The sequence below is a fragment of the Saccostrea cucullata genome, unplaced genomic scaffold, assembly GCF_032062105.1.
Source record: "Saccostrea cucullata isolate Sc308-1 unplaced genomic scaffold, CSIRO_AGI_Scuc_v1 ctg2418, whole genome shotgun sequence".
In the NCBI taxonomy this organism is placed as follows: Eukaryota; Metazoa; Mollusca; class Bivalvia; order Ostreida; family Ostreidae; genus Saccostrea; species Saccostrea cuccullata.
In genome coordinates, this window is record NW_026941080.1 from 65,447 (window position 1) to 92,066 (window position 26,620).

The 26,620-nt window shown below is 32.3% G+C and overlaps 4 protein-coding genes and 1 long non-coding RNA gene across 5 annotated transcripts; 4 read left to right on the top strand and 1 right to left on the bottom strand.

Moving 5' to 3' along the window:
• Positions 1-215: 215 nt before the first annotated feature.
• Positions 216-4,250, top strand: LOC134257065 (uncharacterized). Its single transcript, XM_062739713.1, has 3 exons — positions 216-322; positions 470-690; positions 4,010-4,250. The coding sequence occupies exons 1-3, from the start codon at positions 286-288 to the stop codon at positions 4,058-4,060; spliced, it is 309 nt and encodes a 102-aa protein (XP_062595697.1). The 5' UTR covers positions 216-285; the 3' UTR covers positions 4,061-4,250.
• LOC134257069 (uncharacterized) lies at positions 1,064-3,146 on the bottom strand. Its single transcript, XM_062739717.1, has 3 exons — positions 2,462-3,146; positions 1,927-2,355; positions 1,064-1,071 (listed from the first exon to the last, which is right to left on the bottom strand). The coding sequence occupies exons 1-3, from the start codon at positions 3,144-3,146 to the stop codon at positions 1,064-1,066; spliced, it is 1,122 nt and encodes a 373-aa protein (XP_062595701.1).
• Positions 4,251-8,945: 4,695 nt separating the features above from the next.
• Positions 8,946-13,829, top strand: LOC134257068 (uncharacterized). Its single transcript, XM_062739715.1, has 4 exons — positions 8,946-9,184; positions 12,610-12,665; positions 13,053-13,100; positions 13,227-13,829. Exons 2-4 carry the CDS (start codon positions 12,636-12,638, stop codon positions 13,473-13,475), a joined length of 327 nt encoding a protein of 108 aa, XP_062595699.1. The 5' UTR covers positions 8,946-9,184; positions 12,610-12,635; the 3' UTR covers positions 13,476-13,829.
• A 162-nt stretch (positions 13,830-13,991) lies between these two features.
• LOC134257066 (uncharacterized) lies at positions 13,992-18,016 on the top strand. The gene is made up of 4 exons (XR_009989847.1): positions 13,992-14,301; positions 15,684-15,835; positions 16,042-16,258; positions 16,874-18,016. It is a non-coding gene; the product is annotated as an uncharacterized LOC134257066 (long non-coding RNA).
• Positions 18,017-23,318: 5,302 nt separating this feature from the next.
• LOC134257070 (rho-associated protein kinase 2-like) lies at positions 23,319-24,763 on the top strand. The gene is made up of 3 exons (XM_062739718.1): positions 23,319-24,024; positions 24,312-24,385; positions 24,566-24,763. The coding sequence occupies exons 1-3, from the start codon at positions 23,319-23,321 to the stop codon at positions 24,761-24,763; spliced, it is 978 nt and encodes a 325-aa protein (XP_062595702.1).
• Positions 24,764-26,620: the final 1,857 nt, after the last annotated feature.

The window sequence follows — 26,620 nt, forward strand, 5'->3', positions numbered from 1 at the left end:
AAGTGTATGGATTAAACCTGATTTATTTAGGTCATCAAGTTTAATATATAGTTTCCTCATTATTTTACTATAAGGGAGAAAAATTAAAGACAATCCGAATTGCAACAACTTGTGTTGGATGAACACCTGGTCTGCAAAGACTGAAAATTGTTCAATAGGAACTCAGCAAAAAGTTATCTTAAATGAGGACTCTGATGGTACACTGATGCTACCCCAGAAAGTAAGAAGATCGACAGGATCATTTTCATTGCTTCAGCAAGAAATCCTAATTTACCAACACAACTCATGAAGGCTGTATCATCAGTACAGTTGAGAAACAGAGGTGATAATTTATACATGAATTATGATAATCGTCATATTAAGGAAGGGATTATCTCTTTATTATATATTATCGATACTAAGGTGATTTTATTATATAAAGTACTCAAAAACATGAACATATGTTATGTTTTTTTTCATACATTTACAGATATTCCACTATTTGGTGTACTTACAAACAAGAATCGAAGGACCGAAAATGAAGAAGATTTTGATCAGTTTGAGACTGAGTTCAAAACATCGCTCGGGCTGTCTCATTTGCATTATTTTCGCTGCACAAATTACTGTGATGATAATATAGAGGAAATTCGATCAGGGACAGCGGCAAACAATCCAGAGATAGATGTTCCTGTTCTGAAATTCTTGAAACAGGTTGAGTATATATTTCAATTTTGCATCATATAATTTTATAATCCCTCAACTATTTAATTCATTATATTGTAGATGCAGTGTAATTTTCATTCACTCAAATGATTATAAATTTTTTAGATGAATAAATGTGGATAAAAATCATTATTATGCTTCTGTTAAAATGTTTCCTATATAAAGTTTAGAAGGTAAAATAGCTATATTTGTTAGTCCACGCATAGTACGGGGTATAGTTTTTGCTATCCATCCTCGGAAAATTTTCATGCAATTTTTGCCACCAATTTTGATTTCCAGGGATAAATCTATTGACTGATGATGTCTTAATGACTTCAGTAGCATTGTGACGTCATCAAGATGTCAGATTATTCTTGTAGTATTATCTTACTAAAAAAGTTCAAACATGAAAAATTGTAATTATACATCAGTATTATACAGTTATGGAATGGGTTTGAGGGAAATAGCAATTTTATGGTCCCCCGAAGGAGGAAATAGTTTCCTCCAGAGGGGGACCATAAAATTGCTATTTCCCTCAAACCCATTCCATAACTGTTTTATTATACCGAAACAAATTTTAAAAGTGTTCGTTTTATCATATTTGTAGGCTATTTTAAGACCAAATAAACACAAAAATGATTTTTTTTTTCAATGAATTTAATTTTTAAAATTTGATAACATTTTAAAATAAAGTTAATATGACCAGTTATATCAGAAATATATTTCACATCTATAGGCAGCATTTTTAGAATTCTTTATCACAGAAAATATCAAAATTAAATTGATACACAGTTAATATCACAAATAATTTGATAAAGTTATTTATCACAGTCAAAATCACAAATAAAAAAATAAGAGTTATTTATCACAGTTTATATCACAAATAAATTGACTGTTAAATTGATATAACAGTCAACAAATAATGTCTTCCTTAGAACTAGTTTCAACAGTCAAAACATATATACATGTAGATTCACCGCAACTATCACTGTAATAAATTTTAAAAGCAGAGTAGCTAAACAATTTTAATTGTGCAGTCAGCAATAAGTAAACATTTTTAGTTTTTTTGCATATTAAATGTTTTTTGACAATTTGAAAAGTGGAAGTTGTTGGAAACTTGAGCTACTGGTAAAGAAACAATTCCAGTGTTGGTGTTTTGAAACTCGTGGTCTCCAATTTCGCAAAGAATTTTGTTGAGGTCACGATCATCCAAAAATTCGAATACTTCCGGAAAATTTTCAGTACATGGTTCGAACTGTTCACATCTTGCAGATCGCTTTGCGGGGGGGGGGGGGGGGGGTACATTATCACTTAGAATGTCGGACATTTGACGCTTTTTGTCCTCGCTCAAGTGAGAACTGTATAATTTAATGTAGGTTTCACTTTTGTGTCCACTGACACCAATAATGTGGCGTGCTTCAACACCCTTGTGGTCTAGGACAGTGATTGAGGTGGCCCGAACACAATAATTTGTGTAACGTTTGGACAGGGTGTAATCCTCACTTACACGGGACATAATAGAATATAGCGTGTTTTTTCCGAGTGCAGAATTTTCGTACCAAGTGTCTTCATCATCGGAATACTTTCTTTTAGGTCTTTGCCAAAAATTGGGATTAGATGAATGCAGCTTTGACAAGTATTTCTTGAATGAGGCAACAGGACACCTTGAATCGCCTATAAATTTAAATTTCAAAAATAAGTTACAGTTTTTAGTTTTTTAAACGATTAGGCCTATATAGCAGAGTATACAAAGAAAGATAAATCTAAATTAAAAATTTACCTGGTCTGTCGTACATTCGGCTTTGTTTATGATCTTTGTTGTGTATATCATACCCTCTGTGATTCTTGGTTTGTTTGTTTATAACGGATACGTATTCTCTTTTGGAAGGATCCACAGCAATACAAAAATCTGATTTTTGGACTTCCCGCAGATTTTCTCTTCCTCGGTTACAAAAGTAATACAAGTACTCAAATAACGTTTTGTTCTGAAGTCCTTCCGAAGTATCTACCGAAAATGCGGCTGATTCATAAAGTTTCTCCATATCTTCTATAACTATAGGTTCCTTGGATTTGGTTTCACCGACCCCGGCTTTCTTGAGTTGGACTAAAACGGCTTTGAACAGTGCGCTTGAGGTGTTAAACCTATCTTCACTGATGATATCTTCGCTTCGAGTTTTTATGAAATGTTGTTGAAGTCCATTTCTAATAGTCACCATAGACTTTCTTGCATATTTAGTTCCGTCTACTTTCCGCAACTCTGCGTAAAATTTCCGTAAACATAGGTTCAATTGTTCTGATGAAACATTTACCAGATCGTCAATGTCTCCTAAGTCTCTTTCATTGAGATACGTTTTCAGTATTTTTGTCGCTGTTTTTACCACTGCTTTTGTGTTCAAACATACTTTGTTGTTAATAATTGATTGTAATTGTTCCTCCGAAAGAATTCCAAATCTACTCTCCTCCATCTTTCCAGCTGATTCTGACGTAATCTGTTAATTTCATATTACGTCACGGGCACGAGAATCTTTGAACGCTCCGCCCACTGAACACTTTGATTGGTTAAAATTACTAATAAATATTCACGAGGGAGTAGTCCCAGGGAGTAGCTCTGATTTTACAGGGAGTAGTCTTCAGATGAGAGCAGTAGTCTCTTCTCGGGGAAATAGGCAGTTTTATGGTATTACTTTTATATAGAGTAATTACAGTAGAGGTATAATAAAATAAAATATTTATCCACTGGTTGTGAGTGGGATCGCTCTTTCATCATACCCCTGACAGGAACTATTTCCCTCGGGCAAGCCCTTGGGGAATATTTTCCTGTCGCGGGTTTGAAAAAAGAGCTATCCAACTCACAACCAGTGGATAAGTGTATATTTCAAAAAGAAACTATACCTGATTCATCAATTAATTCTCAGACACTTTCACTTATGGCTTTAATAATGGGTTATTGGCTATAAATTTTTCAAAAGGCAGTCCGCTAAAATTTTATCCGTTAAATTTGCATCCTTTGTATAAGTTTAAAATACAAGAAAAAGATATCCGTTGTTCAACATTTTTTTTTACACTTTTGTTTAAATCGGTATCCAAACGCATATCAACCATACTAAAACTAATCTAATGAAATTCATCAATGTTGCAGTGTCATGTGTGTCCGCGACAAAATTATTGGCTATAATTTAAACAAGAAAACCCCATTTTACAAGCGCTAAAGAAGCCCGCTATACGGTATTTGAAATATTTAAAAGTTTCTGGTTTAACAAGTCAAATTGTAGGGAACGCTAAATAAAACAACAAGATGATTGCTGATATAGTGATTTTTTACAATCAGGTTCTAGATCCTGTACTGGAAAACGTTGACATTCATATGGAGGTGGAATAACATGGAAAAACATAGTGGAATGGTTGCACACCCTGTGGACCTCGTTACAAAACACAAATAGACAGCAGTTTACCATAATTTTGGTTATTTCCCTTGTTTTGGTCGTTCTGACCTTGTTGATGTTTTAATCTTAGAAATCTATGTCTCAGTTTCTTCTATTTTGTACAGCTACATGTACCTACTGCAATACAGTCTCTATAAGTATGGAACATGTAACTTTAGGATCATCCTCTATCACATTGTTTCCTCTAAGCTGAACTTCTTATCACCATAATTGTTGCTTGTGGAAAATTTTAGTTAAAGCTTTAAGCAATATATACATGTTTTCCACGCCTTATGTTTCATATTCAAGTGAATTTTGATTAAAAACAATAGAAGTACTTTTTAAACTTTCTTATTCTATTTGTATTTCCTGTATTTCTTGCATAGTTTTTTTTATGTAAATAAGCTGTACATAATAATGCGTTTTCTTTCAAAGTAGTCGCCTGCGTGACGCAGTAGTTAGAGCGTCTGCTCTAGACTCGCGATGTAAGGAGTCAATCCTTACGTCGCGGGTTCGAATCCCACTGTGGGACGTGGAGACCGGTCCTTCGGATGAGACCGTATAAACCGATTAACTCATCTTGGCCTTTTGAATGTTAAGAATACTAGAATTAATTACATATTTATTATTGTACTGCAATTCTCAACTTTTTAAAATTTAGATCTAAGGGCAATTCACTCTAACTGCAGAAAAATACCAGAGAATTTAAATTCTTTAGTGTGCAGTGTAGAAAGGGTTCTTTATTCTTGTCATAAAACCTTTCCTTTAGTTTTCTGCTATGGTAGCTAAAAGCAAAGAAAAACTGGAATTGATAAAGTTTTAAAAACTGAATTAATAATTTTTTCTTTTCTGATTAGCTGGATTTTACCAAAGAAATTAGCCTAGTTGGATTTGCAGTTGGCAAAATTTAAACAGGAAATGGGGTTTTAAAGCAATACTTTTTAATCATTGCTCCTCACTTACGACATTTCAACTTTATACACAACCATTCCCCACGACAAATTAAAATCCAGCCTTTTTGATATCATTGACAGCTGTAATATACCTTCATCAACTGCATACAGAGTATATATATCTTAGTTGATTCGATACACAAGAGCATTCTCAACGTATGAACAATTTCCAAGACGAGGTAAATTATTGACAAGCAAGATGATGAAACAAGAATATCAACAGTCTCGTTTAAAAAAATCATTTCGTAAGTTCGATACAATGACCTTGTCAGCAAATACAATTTATCATTAAGTCAAATGCTGACTGACGATTTCATACCAATTATTAGTCCATTATTTATACGCTGAATTGACGACGAATTATTTCCGTTATTTCCTGATCATGACAAGAAGCACACGGCGGGTGTGACCGGTCAGTGGGGAATGCTCACTCCTCCATGGCACCTGATATCACCTCTGATGTTTCGGGGGTCCGTGTTTGCTCTGCTCTTATTTTGCATTGTTTTATGGATTTTGAAACTGAATACTGTTCGTTATCTCCATATCCTTCATCAAAAGTAAACTCGTCTAAGCTTTTTTGGCCTTGGAGCCTGATCTTCAAAATCTCATAAATATTAGCAATCAGAAACTCGAGCATCTTTTTAATATCATATTAAGAGCAGTGCACAGTTCCATTTTTATTGAATTAGGAGCTGTCAATGATATAAAAAAGTCTGGTCTTTGATTTATCGTGGGGAATTGTTACATATACATATACAGTTGAAATGTTTTAATGCTGTTCAGATTTTGGTAAGAATTATTCGATTTCAAATAGATCTTTCTAAAGTTTCTTAGAATCTGTAATTATCCACTTCTAGTTTACCTCAGTTCACAATACTCCTGAGGTTTCTCCGTCACCGCTGTTCATATTTAAGTGAGGAGAGGCTTGGTAGAGTAATTGATGGATCCCGCTATGTATATTTGTTTTTCGGGATTTTTGTTAAGTTTTAGAAACCAAGATAGATTTAGCAACCTTGGAAATTGCCCACTTGCGCTTTTCAGAAAATGTGAACAGTGCACTGAATTTGTTTTTAGATCTTAGGTCATCACCTGCAGGGTTATCTGTTCGCATGCACTTCTGTATAATTTAACGATAAGAATTTCGTAACATTTGTCTGGGACTGGAATAATTGTCTTTTGTATATATCAAGAGTGATTGCAGAAATGTAGAAAATATTTGTATGTAGACTGTGTTCTTGCTTTTCAAATCAGCTTGGAGACATAAACTTTGAATGGTGGATTAAATTTGTATATTGTCACATAAATAAGGAAAATTTAGAACAGATTGATTGTATGTTGTTTAACATCCCTCTTGAGAATTTTTCACTTAAATGGAGACGCCACCAATTGCCAGCGGAGAGCTGCAAATTTTGTCCTATGCTTGGCACTAAGGGCCATTGAGCAGGAAGGAATCTCTTTCGTGTAAGCGTCTACTCTTGACACGGGACCTCGGTTTATGATAAATTCTCATTCTAAGAATCGGTCTCCACGTTCCACTGCAGTGGGATTTGGACCCGCAACGTAAGGATCAACTCTTTATGCCTAGGTCACATTTAAACCGATGGTCGGGCGACTAGATTTTTCTGGTCTTTTCGGCTGAAAGAACATAATCGGCCGATACAGTATCAGACGACACAGAGCAGTCACATTAATTCCTATAGACACCGATGATTTGGATAAATAACACAAAAATCATGTTTCAGAATTAACAATATTTAATATGATCTATATTCAGATATGTGACATGGATATATTTGCAAGGCAATGTGGAATAATGTTATAAAATTGTGATTCAATGTTGAAAATGTGTGCAAAATTTTGTATGGAATTGCATAAAAACGACAAATGGTGCATATCTAAGCAGCAAAGAATACTTAAGATTTCTTTATATCTTACGGATTTAAAATTGTTCATGTTATTTCCGTTCAAAAAATTTATATTAATCCATGCCTCAAAATTTTGTTTGTGTTATGTATCCTTACTAGGTAAAATATTCACAAGTCGGCCAATCGTCGTCCGATCATCGGGCTCTGAGCTACAGTTTGATTTTAAGTTTACTCGAAATTTTGAAATTGTTTTTCAATAATTGTCCAACGTGGACGAAATTGTTAATAAACTGACCACCGATGGTCGGACGTATCAAATCAGCTGAGATATATAAACGTATATTTTCAGTTGATGAAAGGCCAGATTGCTGCATAAAAAATTATAACATGGACCGTTAGACACAAAATTGGTCATCACGTTTACATAGAGCTAAAAGAGGTCAAAATATCGGGCAAGAAACGGCCTAGGAATATGAAACAAAAATGTCATTCTGAAAAATCCCATTTTTGCCTCAAACCCATCGGCCGTTGAAATCGTTTTTGGAAATGTGATGGGGTTTTACTTTGATATATCTAGAAGTCGAGTATTTTCTTTTTTTACTGCGCCACCCGGCAGTTTAGAATAGAAAAGTCAGTCATAACGTTTGTCCAAAACAATTCTTAATTTATCATTGACGTTCTTTTCTTGTAAAATATTAAATGTGAAATAAATGTGTCAGAGAAACGTATGTAATATGTTCATTTCGATTTCAACTGGATATATTGGATCAACATAGGAATGAAAATGAATATTGTTAATCAGTTTATTTAATTTTTACAGCTTTTTACATCTAAACAAATCAACGATGAAAGTTCCTCAACTTCTTCAAGTTACGTTGCTAACACAATGACTGTTAATTGAGAAAACGTAGAGGATATACCTTATTGCTAAAATGAAGTCCACTTCGTGTTCTAAGATCCTACCGACGTAAGCTTACCAATATTGGGATTCCACTTTTCCCATTAATCATGTGAATAAAAAAAGCGGCATAATGAGAATATTCCGGTATAATATCACAGGGTGCCGATGGATAGGCAAAGTTTATCTTCTGATACTTTGCCCAATCTTTGGAAGCTTACCCAACCATTAAAGTAAGCTTTTATAATCCTGTAATGAGCTTTTTACATTATTAATAACATGCTCCTGTTATATTTGTTTCATCAACTTGTTTTTCAATAATTTTTCTCGTGTTAGAAATTGTTCATACGTAGAGCATGCTCTAGCATATCGAATCAACTGAGATGTATAACCTCCAGACGTAGGTGATGAAGATATATTGCTGCATAAGTAAGGGAAGTTGACGATAGAAAAGTTAAAGTCATCACGTTTAACATAGAGCTCGGTTGTTAGATTACCATTAATATCTTTTCAAGTAAAATATCTTAATATATATGAAACAGATGTGTCAGACTCTGTGGTATCTTTATTTCAAGCTCAACATGCTCAAGGAACATATCATATCGAATCGACATAAGAATGGAAATAACATTGTTAATTTACAATACGTCTTTTATATATCAAAAAAGTAGCGTTTTTTCTTTTCATGTATAAGCTTTCGATAAAATTCCACTTTACAAATATGAATACAAAAATAGGTCTGCTAATAACGGAGTGCAATTGGCAGCCACTGGCATTCAAATTTTTTAAATATCAAATTCAGAATACTTGTGTGTGTAGTGTGCCAGCGAGGTTTAGTGTGCTGAACTTACAAATTGGATAGTTTTTTAATGACAAACTCGTCATGAAGGAAGAGGAAATTGCTATCCATCCACTTTTGATTTACACCACTTCTTGTTGTACAGTACTCCACTGCCGTTCATAGTTTAGTGCGAGTAAAGAAAGAGGCTAGATAGAAAATTTAATGGAACCCGCTGTGTATCTTTGTTTGTAGGGATTTCTGTAAAGTTTTGATTATATATTTTTTTTCCAATATAGATATTGCAACCATTGAAAGTTTCCCACTGACTTTTCAGAAAATGTGAACATTGCACTGAGTTTAGTTTTAGATCTAAGGGTCATCACCAAGGTTATCTGTTTGCATGCACTTCTGTATAATTCAACGATAAAAAAAATCGTTAACAGGCCGAAGAAATATTTATACCGATCTAGATTTATTGTTGGTCGTTTTACCTGGTTAGGACACATTACAAGGACATCCTCTGAGCATGCGTCATTTTTATTTATAAAGCTTAGAACTGAAGGGAGATATACAAGGACACTAAGGTTAGTAACATTACATTTAAAAAGCTAATTTAACCCCCAATTCCAGTTATTTATATTGTCTTAATTGGAAAAAAAATCATTTAGTCAGTGACTGCATGCTGTTTCAGTTGTATATTATATGAGGTACATACTAATAAATTATGTTAATTAATTCTAAATATTGGTAGATATTTTCATTTAAGGTGCTATGAAAACAAGTGCCTATATAAACTTATTTTAAAAGATATTTTCTCATGCCTAATATAATAGTGAGTTATATAGCTTTAAACATCAATATACACGATTATTGTTCATTTTTCATTTTGAGAAAATCAGTTTCCACTTGTACTAGAATAATCTGATATGTCAGACTGTAACCCCTTACTAAGATTTGCATAATTTCATTGGTATTTTTTACAAAAAATAGATAAAAGTTTCACACATGAATTTTAACAATTAATTTCTTTTTTAAAAAGTTATAATGATCAAAGAACAATTTTGAAAAAAGGGAATTTATTTCATAGAAAAATAAATCAATTCCCTTATTGTTTAGTTATTCTATTGTTGAGAACCAAATCTGATGTGAATCTACATGTCCATTTCTATCAAAGTACTAAGTATCTCAAATCTGGAAAGTGATCTCTAATTTTATATTATAAGTTCGCATTTAAAATTATGTCTTAAAGTTCCTAAAAACTCAGATTGACTTGAGTCACCACACTCGAACCTCTCATGCATTCATTCTTCATTTAAGATTTCATTTTCGATTTCTTCTCATTCACCCATAGATTTTGCAAATAAGAAAAGACTGATTACCCATATGACAGATTTGAATAGTCCATGAATGTAGGGAAAATTAAGCAATTGTCTGTGTTGCAGTATGTGCACAAAATATTGAATATATGCATTTTCACAGCGATCGATGATATGAATACGTTTGCTCTGGAAGGGTTTTTGTAAACATAGAGATATGTATATAAAATGAAACTGCGTATATTTGGTGTAAGTTTACATGATTGTATCTTTTCTGGAAACATTCGATGCATCAAAGATACATGTAAGCTATATCTTCATTTCTCTCTTCCAGCTGTTAATTATCATTCGACAGATAATTAAAGCATAAACACCACTTCATAAGTCAGGCCTACAAGTGACCTAAAAATTAGACGCCAGATGGTGCCTTGTAAAAAGAAACTGTAATTGATACTGCACCTTTTACGTCGCCAGGCAAAAAAAAAAATCTATTTTATAAATCATTAAAATCAATATAAAATATGTCAATTGAATGCAATCCTTTACGTAGGCATCCATTTAAAACTAATAATTAAATTTTTCTTTAACCGATCATAAACCATATGGAGATAATAAATAGTATTCAAGATCAAAAGTCCATAAAATATTACCAAATAGAAAGAGAGCAAATGCGGACCCCCAAAACATCAAAGGTATGATCAGGTTCCAAGAAGGAGTGAGCACCCACTGCCGACCGGTCACACCCGCCGTGTGCTCCGAAAAAACTAACAATTAGTATGAAAAACGTCAGTCAGACATATAAATTGTATTTGCTGACATGGTCATTGAATCGACGATAGAGCAAAAAATGACTTTAAACAACACTGCTGATATTTTATTTTCACCAATACATTTACCTCATTTTAGAAATGGTTCATACGTAGAGTATGCTCAAATGTATCGAATCAACTGATATACATAAACTCCATTTGCAGATGATGAAGGTAAATATTGCTGCATAAGTAAGGGAAGTTGACGATAGAGAAGTTAAAGTCATCACGGTTATCATATAGCTTGGTTGATAGATTACCATTAACGCCTTTTCCAAGCAAAATATCCAAATATGAAACAGATGTGTCAGACTCTGTGGTATCTAATATCTTATGTCGTCGATATATCTAAATGTCGCGTTAAAGGCCACAGCAAGCGTTTTGTTCTTTTCCCGCATACGATTTTGCACAAATTCTGCTTCATATGAATACAGAAATAGGTCCGCTTATAATGGTGCGCAATTGGTACCCATAGAAATTCCAATAGATTGTTGGAAGACCTGGTCACCAAAACAACATAGATATTGTCAATAAGAAATTCTAGCATCTTTTGATGTCGACTTCAGAGTACCTGTGTTTACAATCAGAATGATTTTTAACAGAATATTATTTGTAAATGACCACTTACAAGTTAAGTAAATGTACGAGTTCCATTTTTATTGAAAAAAGCAGTTGTCAATGATATCAAAAAGCCTTAACGTTAATTTATTGAGGGGAATAGTAGTGTTTAAAGTGGAAAAGAGTAAGTTTTTAAGCTGTTGATTTTGGTAAAATCTTAATATTTCAAATGGTCCAAAAGTTCCTTGGAATTTTTAAGTATCCACACCTGATTTACACCACTTGTTGAATATACTGTTGTACAGTACTCTTGAAGTTTCTCCTTCACTACTGTTTATATCTTGGCTTTGTTGAACATTTGCTATGTATCTTTGTTTGTAAAGATTCTTATGGACGTTGGAGGTAAAATAGTGTTCGGAATCCAAAAGATATTTTCTGGAGATCCTAAGGACTTGTAGCCCTCTTCCAAAAAGTAGAAGGCTGCATTATTGCACTACGATCAATCTATTTTTAAAATTCACTGTTCTTTATCTTTACCTTTATCATGCAGAATGCTAGTATGACCTGTATAACGAGCGTGATACAAAGAAACATGGCGAATGAAATAATCTTTCTAGTGACCTTTCTTGTAAATATACTGTTGGCTTGAATGTATTACATGTACAGTTGTTTTGCCATTGTTTCCATATTGATTGCTCTCTTTCAGCAAATTCTTTTTACTTTTTTATTGAACTTTTCATTTTCATTTTACACAACTTAATGAGTAGGTAATGAAACCTTGTATTTACATATAATCCTTTTTGTACAAAACTGCATAAAATATAAAATGCACAAATAGAAATTAGTTTTTTTTTATGAAAATAAGGGATGTTTTTATGCAAAAGAAAAAATGCATTAATGAAGATTGAATGTGAATGTAGACATCAGTATTTATGCGCAATAACCCAATTAAGCATAATAAGTTGAGAAGAGAGCAGAGCATTCTCAGCCATTACTTGTTTTGAACACAGTTATTTGTGTCTAAATATTCTTGCAGTATTCTTGGAGGTTTTGAAATTTCACATTTGAAGGTGCACCTTAGTATATGTTTTTCCTGTATTTCTATGCAAATTTGGTCTTTGAACCCAGTCAAACAGATCTAGATATGTTTTGATGCGCTACGGAAAAAAATAGTTGTTGTAACGCGCTTTAAAGTAATTGCGGGGAAAAAGTAACGTCATATATCTGTAAATGTATGTTGCATAACATTTCAGTAAGTTGTAAATAGTTAAACTTTTACACATGTCAGTGAACAAAATACTAACAACTTCTTTTCGGTCTTCTCAGAAGAAACCTTGTTCGTGTAGAAAATTATGGCTGCAGAAGTAAACACGAATATCATTGTAAGTTAACTATATATACTTTTTGGTCTATTTGAGAACCGTGAATAGTTTTATATAGTTTTATACCTGTCTGCCTTCATATAATAAAAACACCAGAAAACCCTTTAAAGAATAAATTAGGTCATTTGTTACAATATATAATAAATGACAGTAAGAAAACACAATCAAAATTCAAATATAAGTAAGGGCTATAAACATATGAAAATACAAGTAAAGTATGAATTACAAATTGCCAAATCACAAAATTTGCACCTGAGACAATAGGTGTGTCATCCGACATATTATGACTAATAAAAATTATGGCATATAAAATGTAAACAAAAACTTTGTACATCTTGGAAAAAATAGTTTTATTAAAATCATTGGTCTTACTTCTAATATTTTCAGAAAAGCGATTCTTCAAGCACATCACTGACAGAGACAACAGGTGATGATGTAAGTATTTTATTTTTTTTTTGTTTAATTTAAGTAAATAAATTACTGTAATTCAAAACTATATTTTGTGCTTTTCTTCTCGTCATAAACTCTCCAAATTAATTTTAATGTTTGTCTTTACAATAGTACAAAAAGGAATTTATGTCGAATGCAGAGGAACAAAAGCTAGCAGCACTTGAAGCGTTACAGAATCGCATCGGAGAAAAGAACGAAACACCATTGACAGTAGCTGTAATTGGGGCACCCGGAGTAGGAAAATCTTCCTTCCTGAACACAATGATCACCAGTATAACCGGAGAATATCGGGAGTGGGCCAGAACGGGGGACTCTGGTGGAACTGGGAAACCAATCACTTATCGTCTACAATGGCAATAATTTCTTTTCTAATACATTTTCTTTTGAATTCACACGGAATTAAATCATGAATGGGGAGAGATATACTGAAGCAATACAAACCATGTTCGGCAGTTTTAAATGTTTTGTTTCTCACATGCACTAGATTACGTATTTGTTAGTTACTTACGTAGGTGAGCTTTTTATAATTTATCCAAAGTGATATACAGTACAAGGTGATTTCACATGTGTACTGTAGTCGCATTTCGCTTTTGTATTGAGTAAATTACAATGGGTTTTGATTGTGTCTTTGCGGGGATTTCAGTCTCGTTAAGGAATTTTCATTATTTTTATTAATCGTATGTAATTTCTACGCCTGATTATCACGGAAGAAACTTAAAGAATATAACGCCTTACGAGGAACAAAGAGTTCACCAAATGTCATGTAACACAATTCTGTTCTTAGGTTTAAATTTCAATAAAACTGCTTATTTTGAGAGGATTGTATTCGTCATTTAAATTACCAATTACACAGCTGTTGATTTCACATGATGTTAATGCAATTAATGACAATAATCTCAACTATTCACAATGATTATCTAGGTCTTTGATTATATATTTATACATCTGATGATATTCAAGTTTCGAATCGTAACTGTGTCTGTCATGTCTCGTGATGTAGGCTACCAGTAACAAAATATGCAAGCATTGTCGACGAAGACACTCTGGAGTATAACTTTCCAAACTTCTTGGACATAGCCGGATTTGAAGATATTGATGATGAAATGACACAAGGGCTTCTAAATCTCATATTCTATGGGAGAATTCCTTATAACATACCACTCTATAAGGTTGCAGAAGATATCAGGTAATTATATATATTAATATTAATTCTTGCATTAAGGTAGTTTTATTTTCAGGTTATGACTTGGCAGATAAGTTTTTGAAAATGTTCACAAAAATGTACCTGATTTCAGAAAATAATATTTTCAAAGTCTATCATTAAAGGTATCATATCATGAAGGGAGCATAATCAAATCTCTAATATATTTCTACGAAACATGAATAAGAGTACATGTACCAGCTATGTATTAATATTTCAATTGCAAATTGATCAGCAAATATAATTTAGGACGAATACATATGCATTTAGAAAAAATATGTATGTGTTTTTGATACATACACGGTTCTTTTATCAATTTATTTAACACATAGTATAAATGCTTGTGTCATCATAGCAAGCTTTTCGGATAACTTTTAATTCAATATTATGTTCAAAGTATTAGGACGTTGTATCTAAAACTAAAAGATGAAAATAAAATGAATTATTCTAAAAATGTATTTTTGAGGTGTATGACATCTTTTTTTTAACAAGATGTTTTTGTAACTTTTTTTTTAAATACTGAAACTGATGTTTTTGTAACTTTCTGCAGCATGAATAGGGTGTGTGTGTGTATAGAGCATACAAATGCCAAATGAGATTACAGATTTTACAATATCAGAAAGCAGAATCCCACACCTTATACAAAAGAAAAAACATATATATTCTACAAAATAACAATAAGTACCTTATACAAAAGAAACTAGTACATCTATTTTCTACAATAACAAAAGTTATGAAATAATAAAAAACATCTTATATAAAAGAAACTAGTACATGTATTTTCTACAATAACAATAAATAATGATTTCAAAGGTTTTTCTTCAGGGCTGAAAAACCCTTCGGGACCCATAAATTCAAACAAATTGGTAATTAATAAAAAAATATGCAATTTATTACGTATTTAGATCACATAAATTCCTTTATATACATAAATTTCTTCTGAAAAAAAGCATTTTATTCATACCTTTGAATAAAATTGATTTCCCATGGTTACATGGTTACCCTTTTATGCCGTGGATATAGCTCATGTGATATCGTTTTCTTTTCCCACAGTTGTGACGTCACAATGGGTTTTGCGTTAGCGTAATGAAGTGAAATAAAGTGGAGACCTATATAAAATAGGGAAAAACATTGATTATGGTGTATAAAACAAAATATAAACATGGGATAAAAAGAATTTTACATAATTTGTAGTTAGATATGATTTTTATCCGACTCGTTGTGTTGTGTGTTTTATCTATAAATCACACAAATCGTTTGATAAAAATCATACAAAACTACAAATCATGTGATATCCTATATATAGCTATATTTGAGATTTATCCTTAATTTTTTTTGTGTATGTATTATGAAGTTTTCTTTAACAGAAAATATGGACGGTGGTACACTGATGCTAAATATCCAGTAACCCCAGAAAGCAAGAAGATCGACAGGATCATTTTCATTGCTTCAGCAAGAAATCCTAATTTACCAACACAACTCATGAAGGCTGTATCAACAGTGCAGTGGAGAAAGAGAGGTAATACTTAATGCATGAATTTTAATAATCGTTATATTAAGCCAGGATCTATGGGTTCTAAAATAGATACATTGTAAGTACATTGCATTTGAGATGGCTCTTAAACTATGATCATCTCTGTACTACATATTATCGATATACAGGTGACTTTTCGATATAAAATGCTCAAAAAATGAAAAGAATTTTATGTTTTCATACATTTACAGATATTCCACTATTTGGTGTGTTGACAAACAAGGATCGAAGGACCAAAAATGAAGAAGATTTTGATCAGTTTGAGAGTTCAAGACAACGCTCGGGCTGTCTCATTTGCATTATTTTCGCTGTACGAATTACTGTGATGATAATATAGAAGAAATTCGATCAGGGACAGCGGCAAACAATCCAGAGATAGATGTTCCTGTTCTGAAATTCTTGAAACAGGTTGAGTATATATTAAAAGTTTGCATCATAAAATCCCTCAACTATTGAATTCATTATATTGTAGAGGCAGTGTAATTTTCACTCACATAAATGACTATCAATTGTTTTAGATGAATTGATGTTGATAAATATCCTTGTCACAAAGAACCTTTTCCTGATTCATGAATAAATTTTTAGACACAAGTGCTTTAATCTTTAATAATAGATTATTGACAATAGATGAAGCCCTACGTTTTAAGGTAGCCCGCTATCTGTTAAATTTGCATTTTTTCGTAAAAGTTCAAAATACAAGAATAAAATTTTGATATCCGTTACTAAGCAATGTCTAACCAGGCTTTTTTTAAATACACTTTTGTTTAAATCGGTCTCTAAACGTATAAGTATCATACAAAAAATCATCTAGAAAATGAAAATTATCTAATTTACAACCTTGTGTAACTGAGTGTCAGCCCAAAAAGTTTCGCCAAAATTATCTTTTTAAACGTGCTAAAGAATGCGACAATACGGTATTTTAATATTTTAAACATTCTTGTTTTAGTAATTCTAATTGTAAAATACGCTAAATAAAAACAACAATGTGATTGCTAACACAGTGATTATTTTTCTTGTAATCAGATTTTAGATCCAGTACTTGAGAACGTTGATATTCATGGAGAGGTTGGAATGACATGGCAGAACATAGTGGAATGGTTGCACACGCTGTGGACTGCACTACAAAACACAAATAGACAGCAGTTTACCATCATTGTGGTTATTTCCCTTGTTTTGGTCGTTTTGACCTTGTTGTTGTTTTAATCTAAGGATTCTAAGTTCTTTCTATTTGTATAATTACCTACAGTGACACTGGAACACGGGGTTAATATGGCCTATTATACTTCTACTATTTGTTCCTTACATAAAATAAGGTAGTAAAGTGTGAATAATTCTCTTAACATTACTGTGAATGGACTAATCCCCGTGTGTTAGTCATATGAACTAATCTCTGCTTTGGAAGCTAATTCCTGGTTATCTGTAATTCTCTGGATTTTACTTATTTATAGTTGTAACATGTTTACGGACTAATCCCGATGCGTTAGTCAAGACATATATTCCCGTTCTGAAAGTTAATTCCCCTTCTCTGGAAATTCTCTATTTAATTTTTCTCTACTTTTGTATACGTATAATTAAAAGTTTTAAAACAATATCAGGGTTCTCCATGAGCTGTTTTACTGTGTTGCTCCCGACACAGTAAAATTTTCTCCGACACAGTAATGATCCAAATTTTATGCATGCAACACAGTAAAAATTTTGCCGACACAGTAAGATCTGTGATAATTAGAAAATCTAAACACACAAATTCTCTCTAACTGAGACTTTAATCAAACAATTATATCGTCTTTCAATTATAAAAGTTAGAGCACTTAAACAATAGGGCTTCACCTTACATAATTAATTATCTCCTAGACCCTCGCCGGACTTTACGCATGACGGAACAAAGACAAATAATTTGTTTTCACACTTCCATAGAAGGGTTAATTGGTAGTTGCAATAAAATACATTGTATAATTTAAAAATATATATATATATGTCTTTTCTTTAGAGTCATGGCTCTAGAATAATTATAGCACTATAAGCCAGACATAACATCGTATCGATTTAATCATCCATTTAATTGATGTAAATAAATTGCTTAAAATTTTGTTCAAGGAACTCTTAAAATAGTTTACTTTTCTGCAGTTTCTTTTTTTATGTAATGCGATAACTCGATCAAGAAAACTGGTAAATAATCACGGCAATTTTTCAAAAATGTTTTAAGTAGTACGACTGCATCGGTCAGAAATTCCTCTGCTTTTCAGAACGTGCTTTTACTTGTATCAATATGTACGACCATAGCATTTGTGTAACTAATTAGTGTGTGCAAGTTTTCTTTTGTAATTTTCACAAATAGTGATTCAGTTGCGAATTTGATCGCGAAAATACCGCGAAATTTGAGTTCTTCGCGTTAACTCTGCAACACAGTAACATTTCAAATGATGGAGAACCCTGAATATCATTGAGAGAGTTTGGAAAATTCCAGTTCCCCTGGCCTAGGTCTATTTCCCTCGGTTGATCTGAAATCTTGCTAACTTCCTCAATGAAATACCTTAAATGTATATTGTTTACTTGTCTGTCTTGTCTGGAATTCTTTTATTTAGTTTTCTGGTCCCAGGATCATTAAAGGTCTTAAGCTTAAGTCAAAATCTTTATGTTGTACTATTTTTTTTAAGACAAGGAGACAAAAAATAAAATATATGGCAATTTTGTTTCATAATGGTTTTTATAGCAAATAATTTACAGACTTATTCAATTATTGATAACTATTTTACAGATGATTGAAAATGTGACTTAATTCAAAGTTTGTTTCATGATCTTGAGGCCTGATGTGGTAAATATCAATAGCAAAGAAAACATTGGAATTGTGTATAAGGTTTGACGACTGAATGAATAAATTATTGTTCTGTTTTGATTAGTATGAGTCAACGAAAGAAATTAGTTGGATTAGCAATAGGCGAAATTAAGATAGGAAATAGGGTTTTAGAAGCAACACTTAAATTAAAATCCAGGCTTTTTGATATCATTGACAGCTGCTTCTTCAACAAAAATGGAACTCGTAAGTTTACTTACCTCGTCATTGGTCATTTGAAAAATTATTTTGTTAAAACAGATTCTGATTGCACACATAAGTACTCTGAAGTTGACATCAAGAAGATGCTTGAGTTTCTGATTGACAATATCTATGTGGTTTTTGGAGACCAGGTATTCCAACAATCTATTGGAATTCCCATGGGTACAAATTGCGCTCCGTTATTAGCAGACTTATTTTTATATTCATATGAAGCAGAATTTATGCAAAATCTTTTGCGTGAAAAGAAGAAAACACTTGCTGTGGCCTTCAACTCGATATTTAGATATATCGACAACGTACGAGGGTTGATCCAAAAGTTCGTGGAATTTCTTTCTAAAATTTCATAGCGATTTGATGAAAGCAAACAACAGGCATATTCATAATATAGAATCATAATGCAACAATATTGGAAAATTTTACTACTTTCCAATTACCAATGCGGTCACACGAGCTTTCTAAAAATGAATAGTTGTGAAACCCGGGGAAGACTTCGACGTAACGTCAAGTTAGATATGTCACGTCACGTTATACATGCAACTCACCCTAATGTTCAATTTGAATTCGTTATTCTACAAAAAGCTGTCTTTTTCTCTATTTTTTTTTCTCAAAAAAAGCCTAGGTATCCTCTCGCACCAACTAATCTTCATTTTTTACTCATATTTCAAATTACTACCCATCTTTCCATATGCTGTTCCAGTGATGATCCAATTTCAGTAGCAATGTCAAGAACAGTACGGCAGCCGACAACGTCCATTAACGCTTTTAATTTGTTTAAGGGGATCTGCACCTAAACAGTCTCCAAAAAGCCACCACACCTTTAATCAACGTCCATGGCAGTTCTATTTTCTTAACTTTTTCATGCCTCCGAAAAACCAGTCACTAAATGCATTTTTTCCCAAGCCTTTGTCTATTATATACGCGTTTAAGATAGATTGATCCCGGGATTTTCAACAAAACTTATGACTTGACCGAAATTTGACGTTGTCTAACAACTTAAAGATGAACAATAAATAATCAATTAATAAACTAAATATCCAGTAAAATCAGTAAAACTTTCACACAAAGGTTTATAAAAGTTCAAGCAATCGTAATAATGACATAATTTTCGTTTATATACCACACAGGCCGGTTTAAATCTCATTTCACGTATTAAGAATTAAAATGAAAAAATGAACGTATTAATGTCTCCCCCGCATTACCAAACAACCGTTTCTATGGCAACTGCCATAGGGTTACTATCAAAGATATTTAAAGTATTTTTTTAATTTAAAATATTCATCAAGTGTCTATATTTTCATTTGTAATTTTCAACCAATTCAACTTAAAAATGAATAAAATATGAAAAAATTCCACGAACTTTTGGATCAACCCTCGTATTGTCAATTAATAATGATAATTTCCATTCCTACGTCGACACGATATATCCTGGTGAGCTTGAGATAAAAGATACCACAGAGTCCGACACTTCTGCTTCATACTTGGATATTTTACTTGAAAAAGACACTAATGGTAATCTAACAATCAAGCTATATGATAAACGTGATGACTTTAACTTTTCTATCGTCAACTTCCCTTACTTATGCAGCAATATACCTTCATCACCTGCATACGGAGTATTTATATCTCAGTTGATTCGATACGCAAGAGCATGCTCTACGTATAAACAATTTCTTAAACGAGGTAAATTATTGACAAGCAAGTTGATGAAACAAGAATATGAACAGTCTCGTTTAAAGTCATCATTTCGTAAATTCTATGGTCGATACAATGACCTTGTCAGCAAGTACAATTTATCATTGAATGAAATGCTGACTGACGTTTTTCATACCAATTGTTAATCTATTATTTATACACTGAATTGACCAACGATTTTTTCCGTTATTTCCTGATTATGACAACGAACACACGGCGGGTGTGACCGGTCGGCAGGGGATGCTCACTCCTCCATGGCACCTGATCCCACCTCTGATGTATCGGAGGTCCGTGTTTGCTCTGCTCTTATTTTGTATATTTGTTTAATGGACGTTGAGATTGAATACTGTTCGTTATTTCCATATCCTTCTTACATGCACTTGTTGAAAATTATTTTTGAATCACATGCATTTAAATGTAGTATTGATTTAGCCAGTTCAGCTTTAATATGGTTGTCAAAATACTGTATACAGTGTAATTTTCGCCCAGTTTAATTTTCGCCAATTCACACTTGCAAAGAATTTTTCACTTCGCACAGTCGTAGTTTTACTGAAATACTTATTATTATCATTATCGTTTTACATTTACAACAATGATAGTATGGAGGCGAAAGAGGCGAAAGTTTCCCTGTAAACAGTATTCCATGGTTAAGATACTTTCAGTTTTGCATATTAATGTACATTTACACTGTGCGGCTTTTATTTTGTTACACTGTTTTCTAAAAAAGGCACAGTTCAATCATTTGGTAGTTCCTTTTATGTTATCAAAATGATTGTTATGAACCAGAGTCGATTATGAAAAATGAATACTTTTTCTTAGTTATCATGACTGTAGACATATATAACTATTGTATAAGCAAAAATTAATAAAAAGAAAAACATTGGGACCTGAATTCAAACTAATTGATGTTTATATGGATATTAGATTGTATATATTTAAAAACATTGTATATATAATTGTAAATATATAAATTCTTTTAAAACTTTAATTACTTACATGGTTTTCAATAAATTCATTAAGACATATAAGCTTTTTCAAATATTTAATATTTAAGACCAGGCCTTCCAACAATTTATCGGAATTTCCATGGGTACCGTATTAAGCAGACCTTTTTTTTCAATAGAAGCAACCGCCCGCATGGCGCAGTTGTTAGAGCGTTTGCTCTTAAGTCGCGAAGTAAGGAGGTGTTACTTACGTCGCGGGTACGAATCCCACCGTGGGAATGGGAGATCAGTCCTTTGGATGAGACTATATAAACCGAGGTTCCGTGTCGCAGAAGATGCTTGCACGAAAAAGATTCCTCCCTGATCAATGGCTCTGAGTGGCGATTATAGGACAAAATCTGCAGCTCTCCACCAGCAAGTGGTGGTGTCCCCATATGAGTGAAAAATTCTTGAGAGGGATGTTAAACAATATACAATCAATCAAATGAAATAGAATTTGTGCAAAATTGTATGCATGAAAAGAAGAAAACACTTGCTGTGTCCTTCAACTCGAAGTTTCGATATATCAACGACGTATTTTCAATTAAAATTGTAATTTCCATTCTTAAGTCGACAAGATATATCTTGGTGAGCTTGAGATAAATATAGTATCTTCGAAGATTTGCTGTTGGATATGGTTTTTATCCAACAAGTTGTGTGATTTTTATCCCAGAGCCTTGGCGAGGGGATAAAACACAGAACGTGCTAGATAAAATCACATCTTATTACAAATAATGGGAGATCCTTTCTATACCATGTCTAATACTTCAGAACCGATGTTTTACACTGTTTTGATATGGGACGCCACTTCTTTTTACTTCATCGGCTTACACAAAAACAAAAAATGTGACGTCATAACTGCACTAAACTTTGGAACATGAAAACGATATCACATGAGCTATAATCACAGGAAAAAGGGGTAAACATAGGATAAAATATACCACAAAATCTGACATATTTATTTCATACTTGGATATTTAACTTGAAAAAGACGCTAATTATACTAATTATAATTAAACAATTAAGCTCTATGATAAACGTGGTGGCTTTAACTTTTCTATCGTCAACTTTCCTTACTTATGCAGCAGTATACCTTCATCACCTGCATACGGAGTGTATTTATATCAGTTGATTCGATAAGCAAAAGATACACTGAGCATGATTGATTTCTAAAACGGGGTACATTATAAGAAAACAAGTAGTAGAAACAAACATTTTAGCAGTCTCGTTTCAAGTCATCATTTCTTAAATTCTATAGTCGATTCCTTGTCAGCAAATACAATTTATCATTGCATCAAAAGCTGACTGACGTTTTATATACGAATTGTTTGTCCATCATATACTCACTCTTGCTTGGCACCTGATCTCACCTCTGATGTTTTGGAGGTCTGTGTTTCCTATGTTACTATTTTGTATAATTGTTTTATGGACTTTGACATTGAATACTGTTCTTTATCTCCATAACCTTCATCTTTCCGGTTTGTATACATTCAAAATAGGAATAATTGTTATAAACTAAAGATGGAGTAATATTTTATAAAAGGTATGCAAATTTCCTTTCTCTTGCATTTTAGTCACATTGTGATACTCTGTGATCATTATGTGTACATTATGATAATACCAAACATATCAAGATTTTTTTTAAAAAATGAATAATATAATTAATTATAAATTCCGCCAATGCAAGCTATGAATAGCATTACACATGCATAATTGTGTTTTCTTTTCAGAAATATAAAAGATGTTTCAGTTTGATAAATTCATTAACAATTGGACACTGAGACTGCTGGTGATTTCTGTGCTGGTGGTTCTAGCATCAGTGTGGTATACGTACTTTAATTCGGAGATGACAGACGAGGATGTAATAAAAGATAACGAACAATTCATATCTCCTGATGATGCAAAGGACAGGAGTAATATATCTTCAGATTTAGAGCAGCTAAAATTAAGATTAGGTCAGCTACAAGAAAATCTAACATTGATTGACACTGATCGTGAATCAATGTCTAAAACAATAGAAAACCTGCAGTCTTACTCATCGAAAACTGATGCCAATATAATGAGTAATAATAAAACAATTAAAGAAATCAAGGAAAATGTTAAGGAATTGAATGATGCCTTAGATAAAATGAAAAATGATATGGCGATAAAATTAGAAAACAGTGATAAAAGAATAATTTCACTGGAGGCAGATCTTCATAAGTGTAATTCAAGTCTTCAGACTCTTAAGGATAAAAATGCACAGAACTTTTCCACGTTAGAAAACAAATTAAACATTCTTTCCCAAAAACAAGCAGACATTGAACGAAAGAATAAAGAGCTAAAGAAAAAAATGCTGAAAACTGAGAAAGAGATAAAAGAACAAGGACAGACAGGTGCTCGTCTTGAAAAGTCAAGTGAAGAGAACATCAACTATATGAAAAAAGTGGAAATCACGTCATACTGGGGTGAGGAAAAAACTTCTAGTTGTCAAAAATGACAGTGATGTTGCAAATCTTATTATTATTTGATTAAAAAAAATGAAAGTTCCTCGTTATCCCCTTAAAAAATACTTATGCGATTAATTTTGTAGTATCTATTCATTAAATATCAATGTTTTTTTCTTTATACACAATATCATTGCTCTCAGTTCGTAGAATAATTGTACAACGCTAGATCAAGATTACATAAATAGCCTTGTATTTCTCTGCGTTTATGCTTATTTAAATGCTTTTTGTTTTAATTTCTGTTTTAGTGGATATCATTTTGGTGTTAATAATTCTTATTTTGCTGATCACGATCACCACTATGACAAAAGGAAGCAATAATGTAATGTATTCTCAGAATAATATTAGCAAAAATAAAAAGACATGTAATTTCCATAAAGTGTAAACTTCTATTACAAATTACTTGTAGTTGACATGCATATATGTATTTTGATTTATAAAGCAGTTCCGATTGATCTATGAATTTTATTTAAAAATGTTCTTTCCTCTTGCCCTAATTCAGAGAAACACAGGTGTTGGTTTTGCGCCTGATAAAGGCGAGGTCATCCAATTAGAAAAGAAACCAGCTGTGGTCAGCTTTAATCCGTTTTCATCTGAAGCCCACAAGAGACTGGCAGATCTCTTTCTTGATGATTACCATTACATCATCGTACACAGTTCTCAAGACATATCAAATATCCAATCAAAGGTAGAAGCATAGATTTAATCATTATCTTTGAAAAAAAACCCAGAGTACCATATTAACGTTAAAAACGTAAAACTAAACGTTTAATTTTAAGCTTAAAGTTTAACTCAAATTATGGTTGTTTACCTCATTGTGGATGTTAACGACCGCAATATCATTTTGGAGGCCGAGACAGAGACTCAACAAATCAAAAGGGAAACAGTAGAAAACATAAGGCTTATTGGAGGTACTCTAATCCGTTCGTGAGCATTTTATGACCTATTTACTGTTTACCATACCTTAATACTTTGTCCAATTATGCTTTTCAAAATTTATTTTTAATGAAATTTGCTATGAAGAATTTTTGATACACGGTATAATTGTTTGCAACATGCACCTTTAATGCAGATTTATAACACCTTCGTTTGAATGCGTTCCCGTACTTCTTTTCATTACAACAGGTACACTGGTTGTGATTTACAGACTGCACTCAGAATCTAGGAATCTAGAGAATGGAAAGCTCTATTCAGACAAATTAATCTCAATACAGAGTCATCCAACTTTGCGATACCTCTCTGCAAATAACTGTGTACTTAGTATTGACAAAGAATTTACTGAGTATCAACGAACTCATCTGATAAAGTTCTTGGAAAATTAACATAGCGTTCTTTAGTACTCTAAAAACATATATTCCAGTCTTAAATATGATGCGGAACAAAATTATTTTTAAATCAAATTAAAACTTTTAAAATTCAAATCTGATTTAAATTTAATATGAAAAGTTTTTTTTTTCCGATTTGAACGTGTAAAAGAATTTTCCAAAAAGTAAAATCATAACTGTTATATCATAGTTCATTTACACAAATGAGATTCCATTTAGATTTGTAAGAAATTAACATTATTTTTTTAATCTACATCAGACGCATTATTTATCAATGTAAATGAAAAATTTGAGCAATGGAACTCAAAACATGTATATATAGTTCTAAAAAGGTAGACAGAACATTATTAAGTTCCTTATTAGATGAAAAAGCTTTGAAACGAAACGTACTAAGTATTTTCAAACTATTATACGTGTAATCATAAGGTTTATGTTTTTTCCATTATGATTTAATTAAAATAACGTCTCTATTGATATGTTTTATTAGAAGAAATTAACTCTAATTATTTTCATTTCAAAGTGTATAGAATTAAAAGATAGATCTACGTAGTGGCATATTTCTGTCCCCGTACATGCAAATGAAATAAAACATATTTATGTAGACATACAACATATTTATTTCAACATGCATCTTATTTATGTCAACATGTAAGATAATTATATAGACATGCAAATTATTTATGTCAACATTCAATATACTTGTGTCAACATGCGACTTATGTCAACAAGCAAAGTTATTATGTTAACACGCAAGATATGTAAGATGATATGCGATTTATTATCTTGCATGTTGACATAAATATCTTGAATATAAAAAAAAAAAACTAAGTTGCATGCTGACATTGAGTAGCATGTTTATATAGTTATCTTGCATGTGAACATAAATATCTTGCATGTCTACATAATTATCTCGCATGTAAACATAAGTATCTTGCATGTTAATATGATAAACTTGCGTGTTCACATAAATTATTTGCATGTCTACATACGAGGGGTGATTAAAAAGTTCGCAAACTAATTGAATTACTTCCATACAAGAAACAATATTTGGTTTCAATGTTGATTATATTTTAAATTGATCCTCCCCGATTTTAATGCACATCAACCACCGTTCTGCGCATGCGCGAATCACGTGATGTTGGCGGTCACGTGACCCCCTCCGTAGCGTTCTGTCACAAAAGTTAAAAGATTTTTCCGTGTTTTATATTTCTTTCCATGTGAGTTTATTTTTA

What these genes read in the sequence shown, in the direction of transcription:
- LOC134257065 (XM_062739713.1), top strand. Translation starts at nt 286, where the DNA reads ATGAAGGCTGTATCATCAGTACAGTTGAGAAACAGAG. An exon ending in AGTACAGTTGAGAAACAGAG is followed by an intron (nt 323 to 469) that starts GTGATAATTTAT and finishes ATACATTTACAG; the next exon opens with ATATTCCACTATTTGGTGTA. An exon ending in TTCTGAAATTCTTGAAACAG is followed by an intron (nt 691 to 4,009) that starts GTTGAGTATATA and finishes TTTTACAATCAG; the next exon opens with GTTCTAGATCCTGTACTGGA.
- LOC134257069 (XM_062739717.1), bottom strand. Translation starts at nt 3,146, where the DNA reads ATGGAGGAGAGTAGATTTGGAATTCTTTCGGAGGAACAATTACAATCA. An exon ending in CCGAATGTACGACAGACCAG is followed by an intron (nt 2,356 to 2,461) that starts GTAAATTTTTAA and finishes TTAAATTTATAG; the next exon opens with GCGATTCAAGGTGTCCTGTT.
- LOC134257068 (XM_062739715.1), top strand. Translation starts at nt 12,636, where the DNA reads ATGGCTGCAGAAGTAAACACGAATATCATT. An exon ending in AAGTAAACACGAATATCATT is followed by an intron (nt 12,666 to 13,052) that starts GTAAGTTAACTA and finishes TAATATTTTCAG; the next exon opens with AAAAGCGATTCTTCAAGCAC. An exon ending in CAGAGACAACAGGTGATGAT is followed by an intron (nt 13,101 to 13,226) that starts GTAAGTATTTTA and finishes TCTTTACAATAG; the next exon opens with TACAAAAAGGAATTTATGTC.
- LOC134257070 (XM_062739718.1), top strand. Translation starts at nt 23,319, where the DNA reads ATGTTTCAGTTTGATAAATTCATTAACAATTGGACACTGAGACTGCTG. An exon ending in GGAAATCACGTCATACTGGG is followed by an intron (nt 24,025 to 24,311) that starts GTGAGGAAAAAA and finishes TTTCTGTTTTAG; the next exon opens with TGGATATCATTTTGGTGTTA. An exon ending in TGACAAAAGGAAGCAATAAT is followed by an intron (nt 24,386 to 24,565) that starts GTAATGTATTCT and finishes GCCCTAATTCAG; the next exon opens with AGAAACACAGGTGTTGGTTT.